This window comes from Enhydra lutris, unplaced genomic scaffold (assembly GCF_002288905.1).
Source record: "Enhydra lutris kenyoni isolate GAN:26980312 unplaced genomic scaffold, ASM228890v2 scaffoldscaffold2, whole genome shotgun sequence".
Taxonomy (NCBI): domain Eukaryota; kingdom Metazoa; phylum Chordata; class Mammalia; order Carnivora; family Mustelidae; genus Enhydra; species Enhydra lutris.
In genome coordinates this window covers 20526858-20554718 of record NW_019154086.1, presented here as the reverse complement: position 1 = coordinate 20554718, position 27861 = coordinate 20526858, and the positions used below count along the sequence as shown (strand labels likewise).

General features: G+C 35.5%; 1 protein-coding gene across 1 annotated transcript; it reads left to right on the top strand.

The window, feature by feature from the left end:
• Positions 1–182: 182 nt before the first annotated feature.
• Positions 183–26568, top strand: LOC111150175 (SEC62 homolog, preprotein translocation factor). Its single transcript, XM_022507577.1, has 8 exons — positions 183–238; positions 7850–7958; positions 9148–9253; positions 13825–14029; positions 14278–14370; positions 16723–16783; positions 19459–19578; positions 23635–26568. Exons 1-8 carry the CDS (start codon positions 203–205, stop codon positions 24102–24104), a joined length of 1200 nt encoding a protein of 399 aa, XP_022363285.1. The 5' UTR covers positions 183–202; the 3' UTR covers positions 24105–26568.
• Positions 26569–27861: the final 1293 nt, after the last annotated feature.

Below are 27861 nucleotides of genomic sequence, written 5' to 3'. Positions count from 1 at the left end.
GGAGCCAACAAGGCCCGCCGGGCCCACGGGGCCGCCGGGGTCCCAGGTTCTCGCCAGCCTTCCCCCTCTCTGGGCGGCGGGCGCCAGCAGCCGGCAGCCAGCCGCCAGATTACATAACGGGCCCACGCGCGCTCTCGCGAGGTTTCCAACACCGCCCCCCCGCCTCGCTCCACGTCAGAGGGAACCGGGCGGAGCGGCCAACATGGCGGAACGCAGGCGACACAAGAAGCGGATCCAGGTAGTAAAGGCGAGCCCTGGGGTAGGGGGCTTCAGGGCGCTCGGAAGTAGAAGAAGCGAGGGAAGCCCCTGGAAGGGCGAGCGAAACTGAGGGCGAGATGAGCTGGGGTTCTGCTGCGAGGTCTCCGGGTGCGGGCTGCGTCGTTGTGAGGGGCCTGAGGGGGGGCGGTTTTGGCGACCGTGGAGAGCTAGGCGGACGTGGTGGCGCAGCGGCGGAAGGCAAGAGGAGCCGCGCTCGGAATCGGCCGCGGAGACGCGGCTGCCATAGGAGGCTTTCAGTTACTGCTCCGGCCCAGGCCTGCCCTGGGAGGTCAGCCTCCTCCCGAGCTCAGACACAGACCTCCCCGGCTCCTCCCCTCCCTTTTCTGCCTCATCCTCTCCCCTTAGTTATCCCGAAATTAAGGCCATAGTAATTAGGGTAGAAGGAGGTGGAGAACTGATAGACCTAAAGCAGCCGGTTCTTTGTGCGCAAATAGGGACGTAGGAGAGGGAGTGATCTGGATTCGGTCAGCTGCCCTGGGGGCCCAGGCGACGGTCTGCCTATCCAGATGTTCAGTTGCGTATACCCTTCTTTCTCTATGTTACTAACTTCATAGTCCATTTGAAGCCTTCCGGCTCTCTTTCAGGCGACACAGTGTAAATAAATACAACCTTGTTGGTACTGCAGCGACCTGGTCGCGCCCAGAAACCTTTCACATGCCAGTGTGTTAGCCTCATAACCTACATAACATCCCTCGCTTGTTCCACATGCATGTCATTGGTGCATTTCTTCCCTGCAGTCTTCCCCCTGTTCTTCCTTTTTGCCAAGAGGATTAAATACGTGGAACATCTTACACTCAGGATGTTTTTTTATTAGTCAGTTGTCTCATCAGCTTATCTGCCTAGAACCCTTCATATGTTATCATAAGTTGATGAAATGTTGTGACTTGTTACTATACTAATCTCAAATTGTTACACTTAATGTCTTTCTGTTTCTTAGGATTTCATTGCTGAGAATGACTTTTTCTATTTAAAGTTTTATTCCACCATTAAAAAAAAATAACAAAAAACTTTGAGTTTTGGCTTATACCGCAGGTGATTTGAGCCATGCACGTTAAAATTCTCTGGAAAACTATGAATTACTAGAAAAAAAAGATGCCAGTGATCAGTAAATTTGGAATTTTGGAATAGAGCAGAAGAAAGAAAGTAGTTCCGAACAGAGTACAGAAGAGAATCAAAAAGAGACAAGTCCCCCAAGTTCCAACAGGTCATCAAACCAGGGCTTGAGGTTATTATGGAAGAAGTTTCTAATTCTGCTATTCCTAGTTTCAGAATTTAGGGTTATTGGTTGGGTGTGGATATGTAATACTTTGGTTAGAATTTATATTGAAGTTGTTGGCCAGATTTGTAATTACTTTAATTTACATGTATAGTACGTTATGCCCTTTAATACACATTATTTGTACATTTCAGGTTTTCTTTATCATTGTTGTAAAGGTGATCCTTATTCACTTTTGAATAGCTGCTGTTTTTTCAGTTTTGATCCCCCCCCCTTTTTTTTCAGTTTTGATCTTATATTCAATGGTAAGGTAGATTAGGAAGCTGTGTAGTAGTGGCAGTGGCAGGGAGCTAAAACTTGGGCCAAACTGTGCCTGTTTGTACCCTAGTTTCACTAATTATTAGTTGTGTAATTTGGGGCAAGTTACTTAACTTTTTACCTCAATTTACAAATCATAAGAAAGGATATGTATCTCAAAAAAAGTTTGTAGAGTTATTATGAAAAATAGGTGAGTCAGTGATTTGTTATTAAAAGTTGTAGAAGTTAGTAAAAGAGTGTTTGGCATATAATTCATTCCTTTCCACTTCTTTAAAAGGAGGAAGGATTTCGGATAGTTTGTTTTATTTATTTTTTAACCACTCTGATATGCTGAAGAAAGATTAACAGCTATCTATTCAATAAATAAACCATTAAGTTGTGATTCCATAAAATATAGCTATTTACCTAATATTATTTATTTGAGGATCAGATAAATATGTGAGGATTTGATTGTTAAAAATCAGCTTCACATATTGCTAAATTAAAATATATAACATTTATTTTTCCTATCCTCAAAGTTTATATGTAGCTGTGCTAGAATGTTGTGGAGATCTTGGGAGTGCTACTTGGAGTACTTCTATGCAGTGTTAACAAATTAATATAAATATAAAGTATCTTATAACATCCTTGGGTTTCTCTCCACCCATCCCACCCCAAATCAGAAACTATAATATTGGCATCACTTTAGACAAAAAGATCAAATGTAATGACAAAGTTCAGAGTTTAAGTTACAGAAGAGATTCTATTGTAAGACTTTTGGGCAAAAAGGTCTGTAATATCAACTGAATTTCCTGTTGTTTGTTACTTGATGTTTCATGTTTAGAAAAAATTTTTATGTTTAAAGATTCAAGTGACCTTGAATTGTAATTGGTACATTGGGGGAAATGATTGATACAGTTTCAGGGTTTGGAAAAGTAGCTAATTCATTTGCTTTTTCTAGTGTTGCATAATTTCAGATTCTGATATCCCATCAAAGTTGGAAGGAATAGAACTATTTTGTCACATTTTCTTCTTGGATTCACTTCACTGATCACTGAAAACTGGAAGTGAGCTACATGTTTATTAATGTTATAATAGGAAATTTTAATGATTGAGGTTCTCAAATGAGAATGATGTCAATCCAAATTAATGGACCATTTGAAAATAATTTTAAGATTTAAGAAATGAATTATGTAAGTTTTTAAGAATATATAGTATGTGCTTTTTGGTTAACAAAGTGCTTACTGGTTTGAAATCAGGGCGTCATGAAATTTTAGAGTTGAGAAGGATTTTCAGATAATAGAATGTGTTTGGGATCCTTTTGCACACATGCAGGTTTTTTGGTTTTGTTTTGTTTTGCACGCATGCAGTTCTTATGTAAAAGCAGGATGATGGGCCCAAAGCCCTATCACCTCAGTACCCCACTACCATCATCCCATACCTCATGGTCCTTTAAACTATTTTTAGGACCGACATCTACAAGTTTACTAGGTATAAAACTTATAGATCTAATGTATCACCATCATTTTATAAATAAATTGAGGTTCAGTGAGGTTATGTGATTTGACCCAGTGTCACTCATCAAGGTTATAAACCCAAATTTAGACCAAGTCTTCTAATTCCCAGGTGAGTGTTCTTTACACCTCCCCAGTGATGTGATAAATTGTTCTGAAATACTTTAATCCTAAAATTTTTATATTAAATTATATAGCATAAAGATTTAACATAATTTGTCCCTGCTAAAGAGAGAAATATCCCATTTAGTGTACAGCTTATGTGTATTCAGTTGAGGATTAGGACATTTAAATGGCTTACTAATTCTTAGAACTTTTATAATCTTCATCTCAGTTAATTTTATTGCACTCCTCTTCTGCCTGGCAGTAAAACCCTGACATATCATGGGCCTATATGCTTCATTTCAAAAAAGGGAAGGAAAGAGAAAGTTTGTGACTATACAAACTGTCTGAGAACTTCTGAAGAAAATAGAAGGAACCCAGGAAGCCAGTACTAAGTCTGAAAACTTCCCCAGAGGCTTAATGGAGAGTTTGCAATAGGAGTGAACAGTGGTGTATTTACAGAAGGGCACTGTCATAGTCAAGATACAGAGACTCTTGAAAAGCTTTATTAGTAATATGCTATGTGACTTTAAGCAAATGATTTATCTAAGGTCCCCCCCCAAGTTTCAGATTTTACTCTGTTAATCTATTTGCCTTTCACAAATATTTTATACTGCTTGTATGAAAATAAAAATTAATGATTTGTGAACTAATCTTTTTCTTTTTTGCTTTTACTTCACTCAACGAATCAAGCAAGCTTATTTCTACTGAATATAGTAATTTTAAAAATTCAGTAATATTGAAGACTAGCGTATTGACCCTTGATCTAATATTTTTTCCTGAAGAGGTTATCATAGGTACTGGCTAAAACAATTTATGGTTTAAAATGGTAATCCTTATTTCATTATTGTATTTGCATCTTGATCTAAAGTAAAAAGAGTATTTGTTAAGTAACTTAAAAAGAATGTTCTAACTGAACTTTCAACTTAAATAATTTTGGATCGTAAGTTGTGACAGCCAGCATTTGGTTTTGGGGTGCACAAATGGCAGTCCAGCCTCAAAACCTATTGGCTCTATTCTTTGCCTTCTCTTTCTAAGACATTTGAGCTCACTGATTGAGCTATGAAGTTATTTTCATTTGAGGGTTGATGAGCTGGCTTCTCTTTCTTAGTGGTTGGTGCTATTCCCATAAGGCCTTCACTTTTGTTAGAAGGTTTCTAGGAAAGTTATGAAAATATTCTGAAGATTTGTTCACATCAAAAGGGAACAAAGAAGGGAAGTACTATAGTCTAAAGTATAAACAGGAAGAGGATAAGACTGTTTTATACACTCATTGACTGCAGCAGGGAGCAGTGAGAGTGAAGACTCTATGGCAAGATCTTCTATCTAACCAGCTTCCCATGGTCATGTTTTCTTGGTAGTTTTTTATAGCAATCTTTCTTTCTGTCTTCAAAGCCCCAACAGATGACACAAATTCTATACTTTTCACCTAAAGGCATTCTACAATGTGTATAACTTATATGTGGTATAATGAACATTTCATAATTCACAAAAAAAAAAAATAGAAACTTACTAAGGATTTGAATTTAAAGAAGGAACAAGGAAGGTTATCAGTTCTGTTATACCGATTATCTTGATAGAGGTCACTACTTTCCTAGTCATTTTCAAAGGAAGTTACTGATACTTTTAAAAAGTATCAATGGATAAGTAACTGTGTCTACTTGGGAAAGATTATTCAAGTCCATGTTTTCTGGGTCTCCTCTATTCATTGTTACTTAGTAGTACCTTTACCAAGGAGGGGAAAGGAATAAAAATATATTACTTGCATCTATCTTGAGGTTGTTGGAAGAGTTCAGTAAACTGGAAGTTAATTGTTAAAATGAGGTGTAAAAGTGTTGTGGATTCATGTAGTATCAGATTCCCTACTGTAAAATAGTAGAATGGACTTTTTGCATTTCTTGTGTATCCTTGTATCAGATTTTACATGTGATCTCTCTGTCAAAAATCATTAGATTAGTACATTTATACCTCTGTTTAGTGAATGGTTTGAGTGCTAGTATAAGTTTGCCACATCTAAAGTTGATGTACTTGGAAAATATGTATATGTTTCCAGAATATAACAGTTTCTATTTTAGATAGTTTTAACAGAGTATAGATATCATGTTTTACAAATTTTGGTATTAACCTAAACACCCAAAGGTATTCTAAGGTGTACACTCAGTAAGTATGTGTTTGAACAAATATGGTCATTTTCAATCAAGTATATTCCAGTAACAACTTATCAGTTAAGTACATAAAACTTGAAGTGACAACAGATGTATCAATTGAGAAGAAAATTGAGCATATGTTGGTGTGATTATAAAATAGAATTGGTTTCCATAAATAATTTATAATATTACATTATTTTCAACTATCTATCGTATTATGTATTACTTTTTTGGCAGCACCACAAATATATAGGATATTATTTACTAATAGATGAGCCTCCTAGAAATCCATTGTATTATACAAGCATAATTAAATACTATCATTTCACATATACTAATACATATTAATATATTTTAGTGTGATTTCAAAAATTGAAATACAGACTTTTCACCTTTTTAGTTTGTCAGAAAGTATATTTTGTGGCTAAGTCCCAAATCATTATGAACCTTGTAGCTGTTAGTGAACTTGGAGCATTAAATTTTGTTAATTAATTTTGTTAACGGTGTTAAATTTAAATTTGTAGTTTTTTAAGATTTTATTTTTCTATGATACATATTTTTATATAAAACTAAAGGCTTTTTATTCACACAGTTATTTGTTTTTTACTCTAGTCTTTTGGATTGAATGGTTTGAGCTTTTAATATTGCCACATATAACTCACAGATGGCTTACTAACAGAGTGTAAGAATCATGAACTATTAATTGGGCAATTGGAAGTAGAGGAGTTGGAAAATACAGAGGAAGAAATAGGAGAAGTGGCTACCAGGTGATTTAATAGCCAAAGCACAGGCTTTCACTTCATCCAACAAATTACTCCTTTTCTAGATAAAATTGAAGCTGGAAGCTTCGTTTGTTAATTGTTTCCTCATTTTCATCAAACATAACTGAATTCAGACTTATATAAATTTTGCGTGATAACTGACGTAAAGACAGATTATTTGGGTCGATTATTTTTTCTATTTTGTGTTATTAGAATGTCTTGTCTAAAACATAACTGTCAGGGGGCGTTTGGGTGGCTCAGTCATTAAGCGTCTGCCTTCGGCTCAGGTCATGATCCCAGGGTCCTGGGATTGAGCCCCACATCAGGCTCCCTGTTCAGCAGGAAGCTTGCTTCTCCCTCTCCCACTCCCCCTGCTTGTGTTCCCTCTCTAGCTGTCTCTCTCTCTGTCAAATGAATAAATAAAATCTTTAAAAAAAATAAAACATAACTGTCTTTAGTAGCATTAATTGTTTTTAGCATCCTAGATTCTTGGCAGATAATTCTTTACTAATATTTGGCACTTCGTTTAGTTAAGAAACAAACCTTCCTGAAATCATTCACATTTAGATTATGCATTGCTGGAAATAGTGCTTGAGTATATATCATGCTTAAACATGAAATTAAAGACCGTACTTTTGTTCCAGTAGCTTAAAGCAGTAAGACAACTTATAGAAGTTTATATATAAGATGTATACAAATGTAGACTGCCTTCATTTTCTTCAGTATATGGGTGGTAAGAATAAGTACACAGGAGGAATTGTCAAATTAAAGGAGTAGTTCAGAATATAAGGAAATAAAAAGAAGGTAGGGAATGATAAACAATGAAGAAAGTAATAGAAAATTTGGAGAAATGAAGAGAGAATAGGGAAGGATTTAAGCAGCCTTTCCAAACTCTTGGGGTACTTCCATTAATGAGTTAAATTAGATTATAATTTATCTGTTTATTGCATTTTTATTTTTGCTTCACCCTTACTAGGGAAGAAAAGAAAGACAAGGTGAAAAAAGAGTCTGAAATAGTCTTAGGGATCCCACACTGAGACAGATCTCTGTGATTAATCTGAGAATTCTTCCTATAGTCTTTTGTCCATTGTTCAGGGTTCATAGCTTTGACTGTTATTTAACATTTATTTATGGCACCTGTTTCTACTTACTTTGACATTTGGGCACTCACTTTTGGCAACCTGTTAATCTTTTAAATTATTGCTTCATGGGTTATAAAGAGATCGGTCGGGCAAGAGAGAAGGTGGGCTAGTACAAAGTAGTTACCATACTGGAAAAACAACTCAAAAGAAATAAATGCCTTGTAGCTGAGGCAAAGAGGCAGGTTTTGGCCCTATCAACATGTATTCGAAAACCATGTAGTTTTAAAAATCTCTATTCTGTCTTTTGTATACATTACCAGCTCTGCTCCATATAAAGCTTGAAAGGAAGGCTTATACTTCACTTTAAAAGATTTGCCAAACACATCTGTAAATTCAGTGCACGAATTTGTGAAATAAATGATTATATTAAATTAATACTCTTATTTTGCAGGAAGTTGGTGAACCATCTAAAGAAGAGAAGGCTGTAGCCAAGTATCTTCGATTCAACTGTCCAACAAAGTCCACCAATATGATGGGGCACCGAGTTGATTATTTTATTGGTAGGATTACATCAGTAATATTAGTGTACATATTTTATGAAGATAACTAAATCTCAGTTTTGTAGATGTTTTAAAAGTGCTTTCTGAGTATGCTTGATGAAGTTGGGTGATGGGCATATGGCAATTGATGATTCTGTTGTTTTATGATTGGAAATGTGAATAGCAAAAGATAAAAGGGGCATCTGGGTGGCTCAGTCAGTTTACCGTCTGACTTTTGATTGGGCTCAGGTCATGATCTCAGGGTTGTGAGATCAAGCCCTGCATAGGCTCCTCATTGGACATGGAGCCTGTTTAAGATTCTCTCCTTCTCCCTCTGCCCTTCCCCTGTTCTCTCCCTTTTTAAAAAAAGAAAAAAGAAAAAGAAAACACTGTGTAATTCATTGCAAATTTTTAAAATAAGATTTATTTTCAGTATTAGTACTACCTTTTATTCAGATAGTATATGTATTGAAAATAATCTTTTTTTAAAAAAACTCTATAGTAAAATGCAGTGTGAAATAAGTCTGTTGGAACTAATGTAGGAGCTTTGGTTCTTCACATAATCCAAAGAACCTCATTATAAGCTAATGTCGTCTATAATATAGCCCCATAACTCACCCACTAACCACAAAGTGGTTGAGTTTGCCTCTCATTGATTAAGATTGAATTGCCATTATAAAGAAATTTCTTATCTTCCTTTTCTTTAGTGTTATGATTAATGGTTTTGATGTTTGTTAAAAATAAAAATAAATGCTATTCTCTTCAGATCTAATATATTTAGCTTCTTCTAGTGGTAGCAGTAGATTTTTCACAGACTTATTTCTCAGTAGGTAACAGTAAAGCTTGATAACAATTTCTATTACCGTGGGAGAGGAAGATTTTTGGTTTGTTTAGCATACATTTAATTGTGATAATTTGATTAAGAGTGATACCTACATTTATTTTAAATGTATTTGTTTAGAACATTTTCCCATGTTTTACTTAATATTTTTGAATGTCATTTATTTCCCGGCATTATCTTAAAAAGATCTTTATTGCTGTGTTTCATAAATTGAGGTTTTGAGGAACCGTGTGTTTATCATGATCATTTCCTCTGGATTTGGTTTTATTTTCTGATGCCAGAATGTTGATATATGTCTTACAAATTATCATTTAGATAGACATAAATTCCCATGTATACTAAATTTAAAATGACAAATTTCTTCTTTAGCTTCAAAAGCAGTGGATTGCCTTTTGGATTCAAAGTGGGCAAAGGCCAAGAAAGGAGAGGAAGCTTTATTTACAACAAGGGAGTCTGTGGTTGACTACTGCAACAGGTAGTGTTTATTTCTTAGTGATGGATAATATAAGTAGTAATTTCAAAATCCTTGCCATAGTCCAGAAGCCCATTACCCATTTTTATCATTAAATAAAGTAATATTACAACATAGCACAAACAGAGCTTTTATATGCAACCTGAATTTTTTTAGTACCTCTGGAAATGGCATTTATTTGGTGTTAGATATGATATTTTCATAATTTTAATTGAACTGAGTGAACTGAAAGATCAGCAATAAAAATCATATACCAGTGCCAAAAGTAACCAAAAAATTCCTTTTTTTTCCTAGGGCAAATAGCTAGGGAGTCTTTTCCAGAACTTTGGCAGGGATTCCTAATAGTCCTGTTACCCCTTGGTTGGTTGTTAGTTATTTTTGTGCCCACACGGTTATTAGTCAGGTACCCTTCCTTATTTTATTTAGTGATTGCTCATGTATTCCTGATAAAGTCAAGGCAACTACAACATCTGGCTTTTCTTGATTCCATGGTGAAATGTAGATAGTTCAGTAACATCCATGTTTTTCATAATAGTTACTTTGGGAAACATCAAAACTGAAGTTTATAATCAGTAGGAATTTAACATCTCAGATTATTTTATATCCGTGGTAGTGATATACACATAGTATTTACTAATACATTGTTTAATGGCATTTATAGTATCAGCCAGATGAGACCCATCTAAAAACCAGTTTCACAACCTGGTTTTAAAACTGTGAAGTCAAAGAATTATCAAATATTTCTTAAAATTCTTAGTTGCCAATAACTAGAGTCACTATTGGACCTTTCAGAAACAATGAAAGTTTCACTGTTGGGGCAGGAATGAGCTTAGTGGTATAGCTGGCATTTTTCTCTTCAGCCGTTTATGTAGAACTCTAAAGTGCAAATTTCATGCCTGCCTCAAAATAGATTTATTTTGTACATATGGTGTGAAAATTAAGAGATGTTATACATGCAAAAACAGAAGTTAGATAATTTACCCAAGGTCACATAGCTAGTAAGTGATAGAGCCAGAATTCTAAATCCAGCACTCAAACTCCATAGTCCATGCCCTTAACCACTGTGGTATCCTTTCTCCTCCAACAAAATGAGGATGCATTTAATGAAACAAAAATTAAGATGAAGGATTTGTCTGTCAATACTATTTGAATATTAAATCTGTCAACCTAGACAGAGCAGCCAGTATTAGTGCACATATCTCTTGTCCTTTCAGGAGCCATCATATAGTATTCTGTGAAAAGCCCTAAAGACCTAGAGATACACTCACTTTTTGTTGTATATTGTTATTCCCACTCATGTCAGGTTGTTTGTGTCCTTTCTGCACAAAATAGAGAAGCATAACTACGTAAATTCTTCAGAGCCACTTCTTTTTTTTTTTTTTTAATTTTATTTATTATTTGACAGAGAGAGATCACAAGTAGACAGAGAGGCAGGCAGAGAGAGAGAGAGAGAGGGAAGCAGGCTTCCTGCTGAGCAGAGAGCCCGACGCGGGACTCGATCCCAGGACCCTGAGATCATGACCTGAGCCGAAGGCAGCGGCTTAACCCACTGAGCCACCCAGGCGCCCCGGAGCCACTTCTGATTACAACCACAGCCAGCCCTCATGGGTTCCAGCTTGACTATAAACAAAACCAGGAAGGGACATTTGTCTGGTCTCATTTTATGAAGCTGATAAGTGGACTTGAAGGAGTCTGAAGAGAAACAAAAGAAAACAGGAAAGTGTAGGATGATATACAAAGCAATCTTTTTTAATATGCTCTGTGCCTCTTAATAATCTGATTTGAGTATGAACCCTTGATCTAGCACCATTCTAACTCCATGTGACTTTGCATCTCCAACCCATTACTACAGTAATGTCTTTCTCACTCTCATTCATAATACCACTTAATAAAACTTCACCATTGCCACATAGGTGAAAGTTTTTAACACATGTCTGGCTTCAATAAATGTTTGTGAAACCTGAAAACAAAAGAGATGAGGAAAAATATAAGCAATTAATAACTTTGTACCAGATGCTTTCAACGATCCATTTGTGTATTCAGCAAACATTTATCAAACACCTGTTGTAATCCAGGCCCCAAGAATACTAAGATGACTGTGACTTGGTCCTCATCTCCTAAATACATATTCTAGCCTTCAGAGAAGATGTATGACTAAAAATAGTATGTTGTATTCTGTAAGGAGGACAGGGATGAGAAAACTTCAAAAATGGCTTCACAGGGAAAATATTTAACCAAAATTTGAAACATAAATAGGTGATTACCCAGGAAACAATGGGAGAAAGGACAGTCAGTCCTGGCAAAGGGGACAGAACATACTGGGACAAGGCAGTAGTTCTGTGAAAATGTAAGAGAGGTTTGTGTGAGTGATTTATACTATATGATATGTTAAATAATGGAGACACTGATTTTATTACAATAGTAAATGTCATGTTACTTTTCTAGCCATAGAGTGAGTTGAAGTAGGCATTCTCTAAGGACCTATCGAGGAATAAGTCAATAATTTTACTTATTACTGAGTAGATTGATGTTGTAATGTAATAATATGAACCCAAAATGTGTGTGTGTGTATTCCATAACTATTAAACAAAATCAAGATTTTGCTATAGCAATAATAATGCTAACTTTGAGTACATACATTCCAGGGACCACACTATATACAGTCTGTGCTTCTCATTTAGTCCTAGAAACCCCTGTGAGGTACATACCCCATTTTCAAAATTTTACTAAAATTAAGTAATTTACCCAAAGCCACACAGTTAAGTGGTAGACATGGTATTTGAACTCATGTAGCTGAATGTGACCTTTTCAACACCAGTTTGGTTAATAGTCTGCAGTTGACCCTTGAACAACATGAGGATTAAGGGGTGTCAACCCACCACACAGTCAAAAACCCATATTTGAACTCCAAAACTTAACCACTAATAGCCTACTATTGACCAGAAGCCTTACCGATAACAAACAGTTGATTAACACATACTTTGTATGTTATATGTGTTATATGCTGTATTTTTATAATAAAGTAAGCTAGAGAAAAGAAAATGTTAATATGGAAATGTTATTAAGCTCAGTTGGTTAAGTATCTGCTTTCGGCTCAGGTCATGATCTCAGGGTGCTGGGATTGAGTCCCACATCAGGCTCCCGGCTCAGCAGGGAGTCTGCTTCTCCCTCTCCCACTGCCTGCCTCTCCTCCTGCTTGTTCGTTTGCTCTCTATCAAATAAATAAATAAAATCTTAAAAAAAAAAAAAGGAACTCTGGGAAAGAGAAATGCATTTATAGCGCATACTGTATCTATCAAAAAACAAACCACATGTAAATATGGAAATGGACGTGCATGGTTCAAACCTGTGTTCAAGGGTCAATTGCACCTGGGTAGTAGATATTAATGGTAGACTCTTTGGGGCATTTCAGACCTTGTGTAATTTTATGCTGTACAGATTTTCTGAACAAAGAGAAGGCCAAATGAGAAGACCTAAAAGTTAGTTTTGTGGAGATGTTCATGGGGTGGACCTAATTGGGCAGGAGAATGAAGCCCAGCCAGGCAGTTGAAAACACATGCCTCAGAGGGCACAGCATAATGACCAGAAGTAAGTGGGCATTGGGCAGGAATGAAGCATCTAGTTAACAAGTGGTATGATGTGCTGAACAGGTATTAGTGGCAGTAGAAAGGTGGGTAGTCAACAGGCACAAATAGTGGCAGTTAAAATGTAGCTTGTAGGTTGTGTTTTGGTAGTTGTACATCATCAAGGAAGGAATGAAGGAAGAAGTCAAGAACTCTGAAATTGGAACATAAAATTTGAAAGGATGGCTTTTAGGTAATAAAGGCAAGGGCAACCCAGTTTCTTGAGTAGAATTATAATGTTAGAAAGGAACTACCATCTACATTGACTTAATTTTGGCTCTTGTAAGTTCATCGGATAAAGAAATGAATAAAGCGAAGATCTCCTAAGGAGTTTATAGTCTAGTGAAGGGGGCAGACAAACATAAATTGTATATTAAGTTAGAAGATAAATGCTATAGATAGGATAAGAGGAAACAGGAGGGAGGATGGGAGAATGGGTTTATAATTTTAAACAGGGTAGGGCTAGTTGCGAAGGAAACATTTGAGGGAAGACCTGAGGGAACATGACCTGAAGAAAGACAGCTGAAGACATGATTTAGATCAGACAAATCATGGGCACATTTTTAATCGAACATTTCTTAAACTGTTTAATTTCCCCTTATGTCTGCTTTTGAATTTGAGACTTGACATTAAATAAAATAGAATCTTGATTTACTTTTATGAATTCATAGAAAAGCTTCATAAGCATAATTCCAAGCCTGTAATCTGTTATATCTAAATTATATGGTTGAAAAGTGACAAACTTTTATGTAATCAATACAGTTAGCAATACAGTTTTTTCTAATTATTTATGTTAGGGGTTGATTCTTTCCATTGATTTACTAGTTGTAATTTCTTTTGTGAGTTGCCAGTGTAGTATTTGCTCATTTTATTTGGGTTTGGTGTTTTTTCTTTTCAGTCTGTGTCTGTATAGTTGATAAGGAATGGAATGTCATACCATTTTTTCCATAGGCTTTTAAAGAAACAATTTTTTCACCGGGCACTAAAAGTAATGAAAATGAAGTATGATAAAGACATAAAAAAAGAAAAAGAGAAAGGAAAGGCCGAAAGTGGAAAAGAAGAAGATAGAAAGAGCAGGAAAGAAAATCTAAAGGATGAAAAGACGAAAAAGGAAAAAGAAAAAAAAAAAGATGGTGAAAAGGAAGAACCCAAAAAGGTAATTTCAACTACAGTTAAGTCAGAATAAATTATTATGTGGACATGATCACTGGCATATGAGTATTTTTGAAATGCTGTGCAACAACACTTAAATATAACTGTATTAAGTTTCTTATAAATACCATGGTTGAGAATTTTTATCTCTGTGTCTCGAAAGTGAAACTTTTTTTTGACTCTGTGAATGTCTTACTGTTTTTTTGCTTTTTGTAAGTGTTTTTTTCTTCTGTTTAACTTGTGTTTTATTAGGAGGAAACTCCAGGAACTCCCAAAAAGAAGGAAACTAAGAAAAAATTCAAACTTGAGCCACATGATGATCAAGTTTTTCTGGATGGAAATGAGGTGAGAGTATCTAGCTTATAAATAGAATTCCAGTTTTCCATAGGAGTTTTTAGAATCATCTTTGATAACTTTACTAAGACAAGAAGTATTTTTTGTAACTAACCATGTAGATACTACTCTTTAAAAAAAAAAATCAGTAATTTCCCTGAATTTAGAGTTACAAAAAATGTGTAAGAAAATCAGTCAGAATTGGGTTTAGCTATCTATGAGTGATAGGAAATCTGAAATAACAGTGACTTAAAATAAATGCTCTTTCTCTCTCATCAGTGAAATCTGCAGGTAAGTAGTACAGATTTGGCAGCTCTATGGTGGAGCTGTTTGAGGCAATTAGTAAAGGTTAACTTATGGTCCAAAATGACTGCCAGTCTCATCTCTGCATCCAAAGGAGGAAAGAATGAGGGACATGCCTTCTCTTTAAGGACACCTTCCAGGAAGCTAGTGGCTGCATTTCTGCGTGGATTCCAATGGCCAAAACCTGGTCACATGGTCATGGCCTACCTGCAGTAAAGTCTTAGAAATGTGCTTTTATACTGGTGGTCATTTGCCCAGCTAAAATGCAGAATTTCCTTTACTCCCAGAGGAAAAAAGAGTAGAATGGTTAATGGAGAACACCTATAGTTCTGTCCTCTTACAGTCAGACACAATATTTTATTGTTTTTATTTCTTTTGTAATGAAGAGTTCTGTGATGATAGCCTTCCGTGAAGATTACTTAGTCATTTAACTCATATAGAAACATTAGTTATATACTAGCCGTTGAATTCTTGTGAAATTCAAGACATATTTCTTCTGTTATACCTAATACAAAAGTAATAGTATATATGAAGTAGTGGTTCCTAGAGCTATGAGTTTGAAATTCTGGGAAGGCTTTTCAGAAAATATGTGCTCTTGGCTCATTCCAAACATACTTGCATGAGAATCTGTAGTATGGAATGTAAGGGTGTGTGTGTGTGTGTGTGTGTGTGTGTGTGTGTGTGTGTGTGTTTTGTATAACGTGTCCCAGGGTGATTCTGTGGTGAACCCCTGGTTAAGAACCACTGTAATAGAAGACCATAGGTTTTCGCTAGTGTGAAAGCTAAGATACCTTCAGTTAAACATCAAGCATTAGCTATATGCGGAGACATTTATATAGGTGCTCGGAATAGCGTGATAAATAAGATAAATTCTTTTCTTGGAAGTGCTTTATACTCTAGCAAAGATACAAGCTTTTAAATGTTACTATATCATAGTGTGGTGAGTGTTACAATATGAGAATATCAATTAAGAATAGTAAATTTAATCAAGACAGGATAAGAAGGGTCTGGAGACCTTGAACACTTGAGCTGAGCTTTGAAGGACGACTGGCAGATTACCAGCTGCAGTGGGAAGGAATTCCAGATCTGTTAGGTGAAGGAAACAGCCTGAGCAAAAGCAGAGGTGTTTGCATTCTTGAAAAGACTATATTTTATTCTGTAGGAATCAACATGCTTTCAAACTTTTAAAGCTGGGAAATGTCTTTAAAAACTTGGTTTTTAGAATGCTAACTGGCAGAAGTGAGGTCTGTGGATCTGATTTCCAGGGGAAATTTGCAGTTAAAAAAGAGGAATGGAACCCCTGTGTTAGAAATAGAACCAAATCAAAAAGACAGTAACAAAGAACTCTGGTCAAAATAAAATCAGGAAATGGAAGAGTACTGATATTTATAGAAACTAAGATAAAAGTAGGAGTTTTAGATAGGGATGGAGCAGAGTTCTGATTGTTGTGAATGAAGTAAACTTCTCTTGTGTAAAAGTAAATCAAGCTTTAAAGCAGTGGTTCCCAACCTACAGGCTATACACCCTCCACAAGGGAGTAGGCAATGTAATTATTGCAGATAGTCATAGCATCTTTATGTCTAGTAAGCATGAACTTTATTAATGAATCTTTGCATTTCACTGATGAAGGGAACAAGGTAGAGTTGATAACTGCTGGATCTGTAATAGGGCCTGGCTCGATCTATCTTAACTGTGCTCTTAGCCGAGACTGCTTCTACTTACACCAGTGTGCACCATTCCATTAGGGACAAAAAGTTGTACAAGTGCTAGTCTTTGGGTTGAAAATTAAATAATGGTTGGCACACATGAACAAATTGTTAAAATCATGTTAAATAATTGGAAATTTACTTAAGTGTATTACAGAATTTATAGTCTTGAAAATAACTTTCTAACTAAATGAATACCGGAGAAACCCTACTACTGACGAAAGGGTCTTTGGAATTTGTTTGCCTTAGGGAATAGTTCTTATATGTTAAGTTGAAAGCTACTATGTAGAGGATATAGAATTAAGCTTAACTTTCTAAAGTAACCTTAAGCACTGGGGTTTCTTGATTTTTCTAGGTATTTGTGTGGATCTATGACCCAGTTCACTTTAAAACATTTGTCATGGGATTAATTCTTGGTAAGTACAATCTCTAAAATTTAGAAAGGAAAATAAAAATATAAAAGTCATAAAAATATTCAACATAAAATAGTTATTTTAAAATAGGTATACTTTAAATAAAGTTAGAAGATAAATGATAAGCTGAGGAAAATAATTACAAGGCATGAAAACAAAAATTAAGAGATTAACAACCTCGTAGAAAAATGGTAGGAATGCCTGGGTGGCTCAGTCAGTTTCAGTGTCTGCCTTCGGCTCAAGTCATGATCCCAGGGTCCTGGGATGGGTCCCACATCAGGCTCTTTGCTCAGCAGGGAGCCTGCTTCTTCCTCTGCCTGCCGCTCCCCCTCCTTGTGTGCTCGCTCTCTATAATAAATAAAATCTTAAAAAAAAAAAAAAGAAAGAAAAATGGTAAAGGCAGCCCACAGATAAATACAGTAATCAATAATCATGAACAAAACTTAGTCACGCGGGGCGCCTGGGTGGCTCAGTGGGTTAAAGCCTCTGCCTTCAACTCGGGTCATGATCTCAGAGTCCTGGGATCGTGCCCCACATCGGGCTCTCTGCTCAGCAGAGAGCTTGCTTCCCCCTCTCTCTCTGCCTGCCTCTCTGCCTACTTGTGATCTCTCTCTCTCTCTGTGTCAAATAAATAAAATCTTAAAAAAAAAAAAAGTCACGCATTATATATATATATATATATATATATATATATATACACACACATATATATATACACACACATACACACACACATTAAAGCAACCATGATTAAGAGGCTTACAGAGTTTGATAGTACAGAGTCTTAGTGTAGGTTCAACACTTAGGAAAAACCAACACTCTCTAGCAATTGATTGTATGTCCATTGTTTTAGTTTTTAAGGAGAAGTTTGGCAATGTCTTCCAAATTTTAAATGCACACACACTAACTCAGGTGTTATACTTCTAGGAATTTATCCCATGACTATTCTTAATACAGTTACACAAAGTATCTATGCAGAAATGTTCATTGACACATTATTCTTTTTTTTTTTTTTTTTTTAAGATTTTATTTATTTGAGAGTGCATGAACATGACCAGGGTGGGGGGTGGTAGAGGGAGAGGGAGAAGCAGACTCCCCAGGGAGCAGGGAGTCCCAATGTGGGGCTCTGTGTTGGGCTCCATGCAGCTCCCAGAACCCTGGGATCGTGACCCAAGGCAGCTACCTAAACAACTAAGCCACCCAGATGCCCCTCATTGACACATTATTCTAATCCAAGTCCCTCAGACTATATTTAGGGTAATTAGCAAGTATCTTTTAAAGTTTAAATGTCAGTACCTTTTGACCTATTACACTTCAAGGAATATATCCTGTAAACTTATCCTATGTATACTACCCTAATCACAGTTGCACAAATGTACAATACTTCGGTATTGGTTGCACTGTTGTTTGTAATAGAATAAAACTGGAAACAATTCAAGTTCCTGCGTAGGAGAATGGTGAAATAAATTATAGCACCACTGCACAGTAGAATACCATGCAGCTTTTAAGAATTAGGTAGGATATACTGATGGAAAAATATCTAAAATAGACTAAGTGAAAGAGACTATAAATGTAAGAAGAATATAAACTTATTTTTGTAGAAAAAATATCCTATGTCCCTTGTTTTAATTATACATAGGCAGTTTCTGGCAGTATAAATTAGAAACATAGTAGTAGTAACCTCTGACCTATAATTGGATGAAGACTTCACTTTATACCTTTTGGATTGTTTTTCTTATCATGGGTATGTGTTATTCCTGTAAGTTCAAGGTGGGAGCCTGGGGAGGAAGGGTATTTAACAAACAAAAAAATAGATAGCTGTCAAATCATAAGTGTGGTCAATATGATAGCATAGGATCCCATACAAAATAACTCGGTTAAATCCTACCCAAATTGCTAATAAACGTCAGTCACTTACTAAGTACTAGTCACTTCATTGAATATTTTACATGCATTATTTCATCCTCACGGCCACCTTTAAAAAAGAGGAAGAGGCACATATTAAATATAAGGTAACTTAGCCTTGAAGTAACTTGCCTAGAGTTACTTAGCTTAAAAATGATAGAGCTCTCTTGTTCTCAAGACCTGAAACCAGACTTCTGATTTCTTCTGATTATTCCATGCGGTCCCATGGTACTTAGAAAAAAACTGGAAGTGTTTGTATCCAGTTTTCCCTAACTACCAAAAAACTATCAGAGTCTATCTGCTGAGCTTTTCAGTCTATAGATGTCAAAGCTCCACCCCAGACTCACCCCTTCCTGGGGGAGGGATCTTGGGAATCATTTTTTAGTTAGTGTTGTTTGGCCATTGTTTCTTTAAGCTCCCCTTATTCAGTAGGCAGATATATTCAAAAAATAAGACAGACATTGCTTGGAAACAGTAGCAGTTGATCATTTAAGGGGCTAACAATTTCACATTTTGACAGTTTTTTCTAATCATACATAATTTGTACTAGAAAAAATCCTAACCTGAAAGTAGTAGTTAAAATGTTAGATTGAACTGTGTAAAATGGCTGGTAATTTACCATTTTTTACCTATAAAAATGAAAATTCTATATGTTTCAATATGTTTATATTTTACTTTTGTCCCCTAGGAAAATATTCACTGTTACTGCAACCAAGCCATTTAAAATTTTAATCTCAAAGTTGTCTATGTAACTTTGTCATTTCTTGTTCTAGTGATTGCAGTGATAGCAGCCACCCTCTTCCCTCTTTGGCCAGCAGAAATGAGAGTAGGTGTTTATTACCTCAGTGTGGGTGCAGGCTGTTTTGTAGCCAGCATTCTTCTTCTTGCTGTTGGTAAGTATTGTTACTAGTATATTTGGCCTTAGTAAGGTTGATACCAAGGAGTTGGGACTGTAGTCTGGAGCTTCAAGTAAAGCTTAATAGCAAAACTAATGTAGGCGAATGAAGAAGTATATGGACCTACTTTTTGGGTTATATCCCAAAACTGACTCAGGCTTGAAGGAGAATATGTACCTGATTCGATTTGGTCTATTGTGAAGAAAAAGTATTTAATGTCTCTTAATCTGCATATAGATATGTTTTAAAGTTTAGCCACCACAAAGACTTTAATATTTTTACAGTGGTTGATCATTTATGAGATGTAATACTTTCAGTAAAGCATTTTTATGTATTGATTTAAGGTAAATGAAACTTGTATTAAATATTTAAGTTCTATGTGTATATTCAATAAATGATTCTAAACAATTGAGTTGCCATTTTGGGAAAAATTTTGCACCCATGTACCAAAATAAATTCTAGATACATTAAGGAGTTTTTAAATGGTTTTTAAAAATCAGAATGTAAGTAGTATTTTTTTACATTTCTGGATGAATTAGGGTCTTTATAACTAAAAACAAACCAATATGAAAATAACTCACTTCAAATGAGAAAGTTAAAAACAATGATTTTAAATACATGAAAAATTCTTATCACCAGTAATCAAATAATAAAATTAAGATGATAAAGTAGGTTTTTTGCGTGTTTAATTAGGAAGATTTTTTTTTTTTTTTTTTTGAAATGGAAATACTCAATGCCAGGGAGGGTTTGACTAGAAGGAAATACACCTAAATAAGTTATATAAAATAAGTTATGGTAGTTGTGAATACTTTTAAAGCTATTCTTTGTACTTGTCTGTATTTTTTACAATGAGTATGTTACTTACCATGAAAAAACCCAGCAAATACTGTTTTACTTAAAATCCTAGTCTTTGAAGATTTTCCCATATAGGGTGGATAGGTCTAATTTAATTTTTCCTTTGAGAAAGAAATGGGAATTTTTCTCTGCTTATCTAAAGCTGTATATTGATTTTTAAACTTCTATATATAATTCTTTGGTAGAGTTTATATTGGCAAATGGTACTAAGTTCTGATTATTTCCCCAAATGACAAATCCATCTTCCACCAAGACATGAGAGTACTTTCTGTACAAAAAGAAAATACAACATCACAGTATTGACCTAACATTTGCTGTTAGAGGACGTACTTTGTATAAGATTATCCGAGCTGAGCACGTGTTATTCTGAGGTTTGTGAAATATAATAGATTCCTGTATTGTAAAGCATTACTCCTCTGCCCCTAAGCAATTTTCCTCTGCATGTGCATCATCCTGAACATCAGGGTGTCCTGAGTTAGTGCCACCATCCCTGGACCCAGTGGCTCATGTAGTATTTTCATTCAATTTATCAGTTTATGGGCCTCCCTTTTTTCTCTGTGATCTCTGACTGTGTGAAGCTTTTTTCACCACCTTCATATTTTCCCTCCTCTGGTTTAGTCACCTTGAGGAAATCCCCTGATGCTTCTACATACAACACAGCACATTTGTAGGCCAAGAAATTATATCTAAGATTGTAAAGCAGCTAACTAGTGATAGTATACTATCTGCATCAAGAATGAGAAGCTATGGGACGCCTGGGTGGCTCAGCTGGTTAAGCAGCTGCCTTCGGCTCAGGTCATGATCCCAGCGTCCTGGGATCGAGCCCCACATCGGGCTCCTTGCTCAGCAGGGAGCCTGCTTCTCCCTCTGCCTCTGCCTGCCATTCTGTCTGCCTGTGCTTGCTCTCTCTCCCTCTCTCTCTCTCTGACAAATAAATAAATAAAATCTTTAAAAAAAAAAAAAAAAAAAGAATGAGAAGCCATAAACTTTGATCTGACATTAGATAGAATCAAATTGGTGGGCACCTGGGTGGCTCAGTTGGTTAAGTGACTGCCTTTGGCCCAGGTCATGATCCCAAAGTCCCTGGGTCAAGTCCCACATCGGGCTTCCTGCTAGGAGGGGACTGCTTCTCCCTCTGACCCTCTCCCGTCTCGTGCTCTCTCTCTTTCTCTCAAATAAATAAATAAAATCTTAAAAAAAAATCAAATTGGTATCTTCAGGCTCTCAAATCCCTGAAAATTTAGAAGCTCTTTGAAAAATTTCAGTGAAGATTTAACTCTCCTGAATAGAATTAACCCACTTACTTATCTTTTATTTAAACTAGTATTCATAATAATTTATGGTTATTATGTCATTTTGCTCTTTAAAATAACAGTTTTCAATAGTGTCATCATTTTTCATTTTAAATATACTATTAATCTAAGTATGCATTGTGGATTGATAATCTTGTGAATTAAACCGGAAAACAAACCCAACATTTTGTTTCTGTTAGAAAATGCAAGGCCAAATATACTTTTAAATAGTGTTCATCTGTAGCCTACTTATAACCTGGATATTTATTTTATATTATCCTGTGAAGTATTATATATTGGTCAAAATTATATTTGGTGCTCCTTTGAATATATATAAGACCTTTGGCAGTTTTCTGAATGTATCCTTTTTAGTATGAACAATAGAACATTAAATACACCATGGTTTTCCCATGACTCTTCCATGTTTGCCCCTGGTAATCTAATGCCACATAAAACCTGTTGGAATTCTGCTGTGCCCAGTTTATATATGTGGAGAATTTAAGTTTTATTTGTGTCATATCTGGTTTTTTTTTTGTTTTGTTTTGTTTTGTTTTGTTTTGAGTCATGATTTCCAATTATGGACCATCTATCTATCTTACAACCCTACAGTGTCTATCATAGTATCATAATTTTATTTGGAGGAAAAAAACATGCAGCCTCCTTAAGAGGTATTATTTCTTTTTATCTGTGGAATTTATTCTTAAATCATAATTTCAAACATATTTGCCTTTACTCTTTGTACCTTAAAAGATATCAGTGTGTACAGACTTTCAGAATATTTATGTTCTTTGTGAAAATGCCAATTACTATGTCATAAAACTCAAGGCAGTTATAACCATTTCCTTTTATTTATCCAAAGCAGACTAATGAAGGAGGCACAGATAGCTGAGCTTTTTTCAGACCTAATATGAAAATGGTGATATTATTGTAAAGAAAACGAAAAGCGAAACAAACCAAAATCTATCATAATTGTTTGTCCATAGCATTCCCATAATTATGACTTATAAAAAACAAACAAACAGGAAAATCACACAACTCTGTATAACTGGTAAATTAGAGAAAACTTTATGAAAAACTGAGATTGTGTTTGTGAAAACTCATTAATATAAACTTTATAATTCTCAAATGCTTCCATTATCTAACCAAAGTTTTGAGTTTGCAATTTGAGAGTAACCTCAAGCCCTACTGTTTTATTATTTCCTAATATCAGGAGAGGAATGGTCCCTAAAGAACAGAATTTATATAACTAATTAATAAGCAAAATTGTAGCTATATTCTCTTACTGTTCAGAAGTATGTAATTTTACTTAGAAGACATATCGTTCAGGCAGAGTAGGCACACGACTTGGACCCATGACATATTCAGGGCCCTATAGAAATGTATTTCCACTTTTTAAAAATCAGAAGTAGTAATATATACACATGTATATAATAATGAACCTATGCATATTTGTATTTATACCAATATGATTATAATGAGTATAATTTTTAATATTTTTTTACAAAGGAATTGCCTTACAAAGGCAAAAGTGCCTAGACTCCAGGAAAGTCATGGTACAGCCTTGTTTTTTTCATTTAAAGTGCTTCTTAAGATATCCTCCATCCCTGACTGCATGTATTTCCTTTTTCTTATACCATGGTCTCATGAATACTTAAACGTCCAACTGAGGCTGTGCTTATTGATCTACGACATAGCAAAGTGTGTTGCTCAGGGTCAGAGCAGAATGCTCTGCACCAGGAATACTGTGGTTGCTGCTGTAAACTAGCCAGGATTTAATTGTTCATGTTCACGGTACATGTAATGTGCAAATAATAAACTGAACGTTTTTTCAGTTTTTTATTAACTATTCCCCGCTATCTGAGTCAATGCTTGAATTACTCAATTAGAGACATTTTTTTTCCTACAGCTCGTTGCATTCTGTTTCTCATCATTTGGCTCATAACTGGAGGAAGACACCACTTTTGGTTCTTGCCAAACCTGACTGCTGATGTTGGCTTCATCGACTCCTTCAGGCCTCTGTACACACATGAATATAAAGGACCAAAAGCAGACTTCAAGAAAGATGAGAAATCTGAAACCAAAAAGCAACAGAAGTCCGACAGTGAGGAAAAGTCAGACAGTGAGAAAAAGGAAGATGAGGAGGGAAAAGTAGGACCAGGGAATCATGGAACAGAAGGCTCAGGTGGAGAACGGCATTCAGACACAGACAGTGACAGGAGGGAAGATGACCGATCCCAACACAGTAGTGGAAATGGGAATGATTTTGAAATGATCACAAAAGAGGAACTGGAACAGCAAACAGATGGGGATTGTGAAGAGGAGGAAGAAGAAGACAATGATGGAGAAACAACTAAATCTTCACATGAAAAATCATAATCTGACTAATTTGGGACTAAATAAGTGCAGGAGGTTGGATTTTCTATGTTGGCTGATCATCCTAATGTACACATTTGTAGCATTCTTCAACTCCATTTGCTGAAATGTATTTTGACATCCAGGCAATTATATTCAGTCCTTCATTTCATAGAATACTATTATTGGTACGGTCTAAAGCCATTTATAAGTTGTATCTATTTGATAATTTTACAGGAAGTAGGTCTTACTCATTTTGATAGTTATCAAAGATGCATTTTCCACAATGATCTGTAGATTAATGGCATTTTTGATAGTTGTATGGCTTTTTATTATTAGGTTAATCAAAATTACTAAAAGAGATAAACAGGAAACACCAACATTTCAGATTATGCATAGTTATATAGCCATTTCACAGTTTCTTTAAAATGAAATGCTTAAACTCCTTGGTCTTGATAGTTAAGCTTTGGTTGATTATAAAAGTATACCAGGAAATTTCTAAGATTCTGAGTTAGCAGGGTTCAAAGCATTTTGTGGGAACAAGTCAACTAATAATACAGCAACACTTTTAGTTTAGCTACAAATTCTCCTTTCCAACTTAGGAAATCCAAACTGATTTGTACATCTGACTCAGAGAAAGATAGTCATCTCCAACATAGAAAGCAAAACAGCATTGGTTGGAAGGCGATGGCTCTTCTTCCATTTCCTTGTCGTAAAGTAAATATTCTGTACATAATTTACAAATAAACATTTTATTATAATTGTTACTTATTATTTAGACATTTTCTCAACACTTAAATTTATAAAATTAAGACCACGTAAGGGTATGTTTTTAGAGAAATGGAAGTTTCAATAACCCACAGAACATCTGTGATCTTTCTACAGCAGCTTCAGTTTTGTGCCAACATTCCATGTATTTGAATATGAGTTTAAAAGATCCTTATTAAATAAGAGCAGACTTAAAGTAGCTGTTTGTACGCCTTAATGTTCATTTTGATTTATCTTAAATCTCTACATTCAGAAAGGAGGTACTATATTATCAGACCACGAGGCACTGCTATGAAAGATGATTTACTGTTCTAAAATACCAATTTAAAATAAAGAACATGAAAGAAAACATGAGAGAACCATTGGACTCTAATTGCTTTGAACTAGTTTTCAGTTTGATTTTATGTCTTGCATACCTTAGTTACAAACCTTTGGGAAAAATCTTGTGTTTACCTATGAGCAGAATATCATTCCTTGGACTTCTACTCTTTTAAGATGATAATGAATATTAAATTATTTTCCTTCAGTCACAGAGCATTTTGCTTTGTAGTTGAAATGGGTGTTGTGGGTAGGTCTTTTTTTTCTTTTAGGCTGTTTCCCATCTAGTGTTTGACTAAAGTGTTAAATTTTTAGTTAGTGTTAAATTTTTCTATTTGTGACAAAGGACATTTTCTGTATACTGACACCTTTTATTAAATGGCTTGACTGCTTCTTTTTAGTATTCCTTGTAAGTGGACAGAAATATGGCTATTTGATGTTAACGCAACTCTGTCAAGGCTGCAAACAGTCATTTAAAAAGTTTCCTCCTAACAAATGTTCGCTAAGTGCCTGGGTGTTTCCCCCTCACGTTTTCAGAGCTCTACTGCTTATTCCCACAGTAAGAGTATGCAAATTACAGCATCTGAGCGTCTTAATCACCAGTAGCACTAATACCTATTTTGGGGTATGGTTAATGGTACCAAAAGCATTTTTTCAAAAATAAAAAATGACTTAATTTTTACTACTGTGATAATACCCAGGCACTCAATATTTATCCTAAAGCTCTTTATAATATATATAGTGTGTCTAGTCTTAAAGACATTTGGAGCATGGCAAGAAAGTCAGCTTCTCATTGATGTTTGTGGATTCTTACAGAATGTTAGTACGAATTTTTATAAATATTTGGTGGTCCCTGGGGGAAAATATCATTCTTACTATGGTTAGAAAGTGAGTTAGAAATTTCAGCTCAGTGTCTTCTACTATTCAAGGTTGTATACTTTAAACAACTATAAAAATCAAAAGGCTGCCACTATTAGGTGCCTCAGAAGAATAGCTGGTTGTCTTTGTTGGCTAACATTAAATATTCTGAGGTCAGAGCATGGAAGAACTGTTTACATTAGTCAACGAAATGGTGATTTTTTTTTTTTAAAGGAACTTCAAGTTTGCAATGCTACTGTAAGTAGAAGCATGAAGCTTTTGGATAATGTACGACTTATTGTGGAATAGATATAAATTGGCCTAACTAAGGATTGAATTAACCAGCTGAGTCCAAATAATAAGCATAAATTGTATGTAATTGTTCTTAAAGTCAATGTATTAAATAGATTGTTTTCACTTTTTCCTCCCACTAATTTCTTTAATTTTCCAACTATATGGCCTTCTAGACAACTTTAATTGAAATAATTTGGATTTAGTCAAATACTATTCAGAAACTAATAAATTTTACTGTAACACATCAAAATTACGCAGTGGTGATGGATTTTAATGTTTCTCCCCTTTTTGGTTTTACATTGTAAGTACCAATTAGCTGCTGCCATAAAAAAAAAAAATCATGTCTTTCATAAATTGAATTTCCTTACTTGAATCTTTATTAGGAACTGGAAAACAGCAAGTACAGTTTATTGTTCTTCTTGGCAGAACTATTCTATGGTCACAACTAACACAGAATTAATGCTAAACCATTGCTCCTAGGGGAAATACAGTGCTATTGTTCTGCAAGCCTCTGGTCACATTTTTATCAACTAATCAATACCTGAACTTGTTTCAGGTGTCTTTGTGTTTTGTTGACTTACAAACATTAAACTTACGTCAACAGCCCTGTAACTTCACGCTTGACTAAAGCTCGTCTTACACATGTTATTTTCTCCATGAGGCACGTCACAGCCTTCTTGTACCTATTAGGAACATTAGTCAGCCCTTTAGCACTACATCTGAGGGCCATTTTAAACCGAAATCACCAAAGAAAGGACAAAGATGCAAAAACTGTGGTACTAACTAGAGCAAAGGATGCTCATTTACAATATGAGTGCTGAGGTACCCTGCTCACCCTCAAGTGGGAACATACACATTGAGCAAGTCAAAATTTTCACTCCATTAAAGTACTAGGAAAGTTTTAAAGAGTAGGCAAGCATCCAAATACAGAACCCATGTATAATGAGGCTCAATTGTACTTAACTGTATTACAAAGCTATGATATCTATCTGCCTGATCTACAGAATATTGCTAAATCGTGTTCCCATATTTCTATAACATTTTTTTAAGATTTTATATATTTAATCTCTCCACCCAGCATGGGGTTCAGACCCACAACCCCAAGATCAAGAGTTGCACAATCCACTGACAGAGCCAGCCAGTTGCCCCTCTGTGACTCTCCCTTTTTTTTTAAGATTTATTTATTATTTATTTATTTTAAAGAGAGCATGCAAAAGTTGGACCAGAAGGAGAGAATGTCAAGCAGACTCCCACTGAGCATGGAGCCCAACATGGGGCTTGATCTCATGACCTGAGATCATGACCTGAGCCGAAATCAAGAGTTGGAAGCCTAACCAAGTGAGCCACCCAGGTGCTCTCCCCTCCATAATACTTTAAATGTTCAATGTCTAACAGTAAATACTTGGTTCCTAACTGTTTGTAGTAGATAGTTTGCTTTTACTCTTTGTTTCAGCGGCATTTCAGTTCTCAGTTTAATCATTCAGTAATACTCAGTACTTAATGTGTGCCAGAATTTTATTAGGCACAGCCATGAATTTGAAAA

What these genes read in the sequence shown, in the direction of transcription:
- LOC111150175 (XM_022507577.1), top strand. Translation starts at nt 203, where the DNA reads ATGGCGGAACGCAGGCGACACAAGAAGCGGATCCAG. An exon ending in GACACAAGAAGCGGATCCAG is followed by an intron (nt 239 to 7,849) that starts GTAGTAAAGGCG and finishes CTTATTTTGCAG; the next exon opens with GAAGTTGGTGAACCATCTAA. An exon ending in TGTCATGGGATTAATTCTTG is followed by an intron (nt 16,784 to 19,458) that starts GTAAGTACAATC and finishes TTCTTGTTCTAG; the next exon opens with TGATTGCAGTGATAGCAGCC.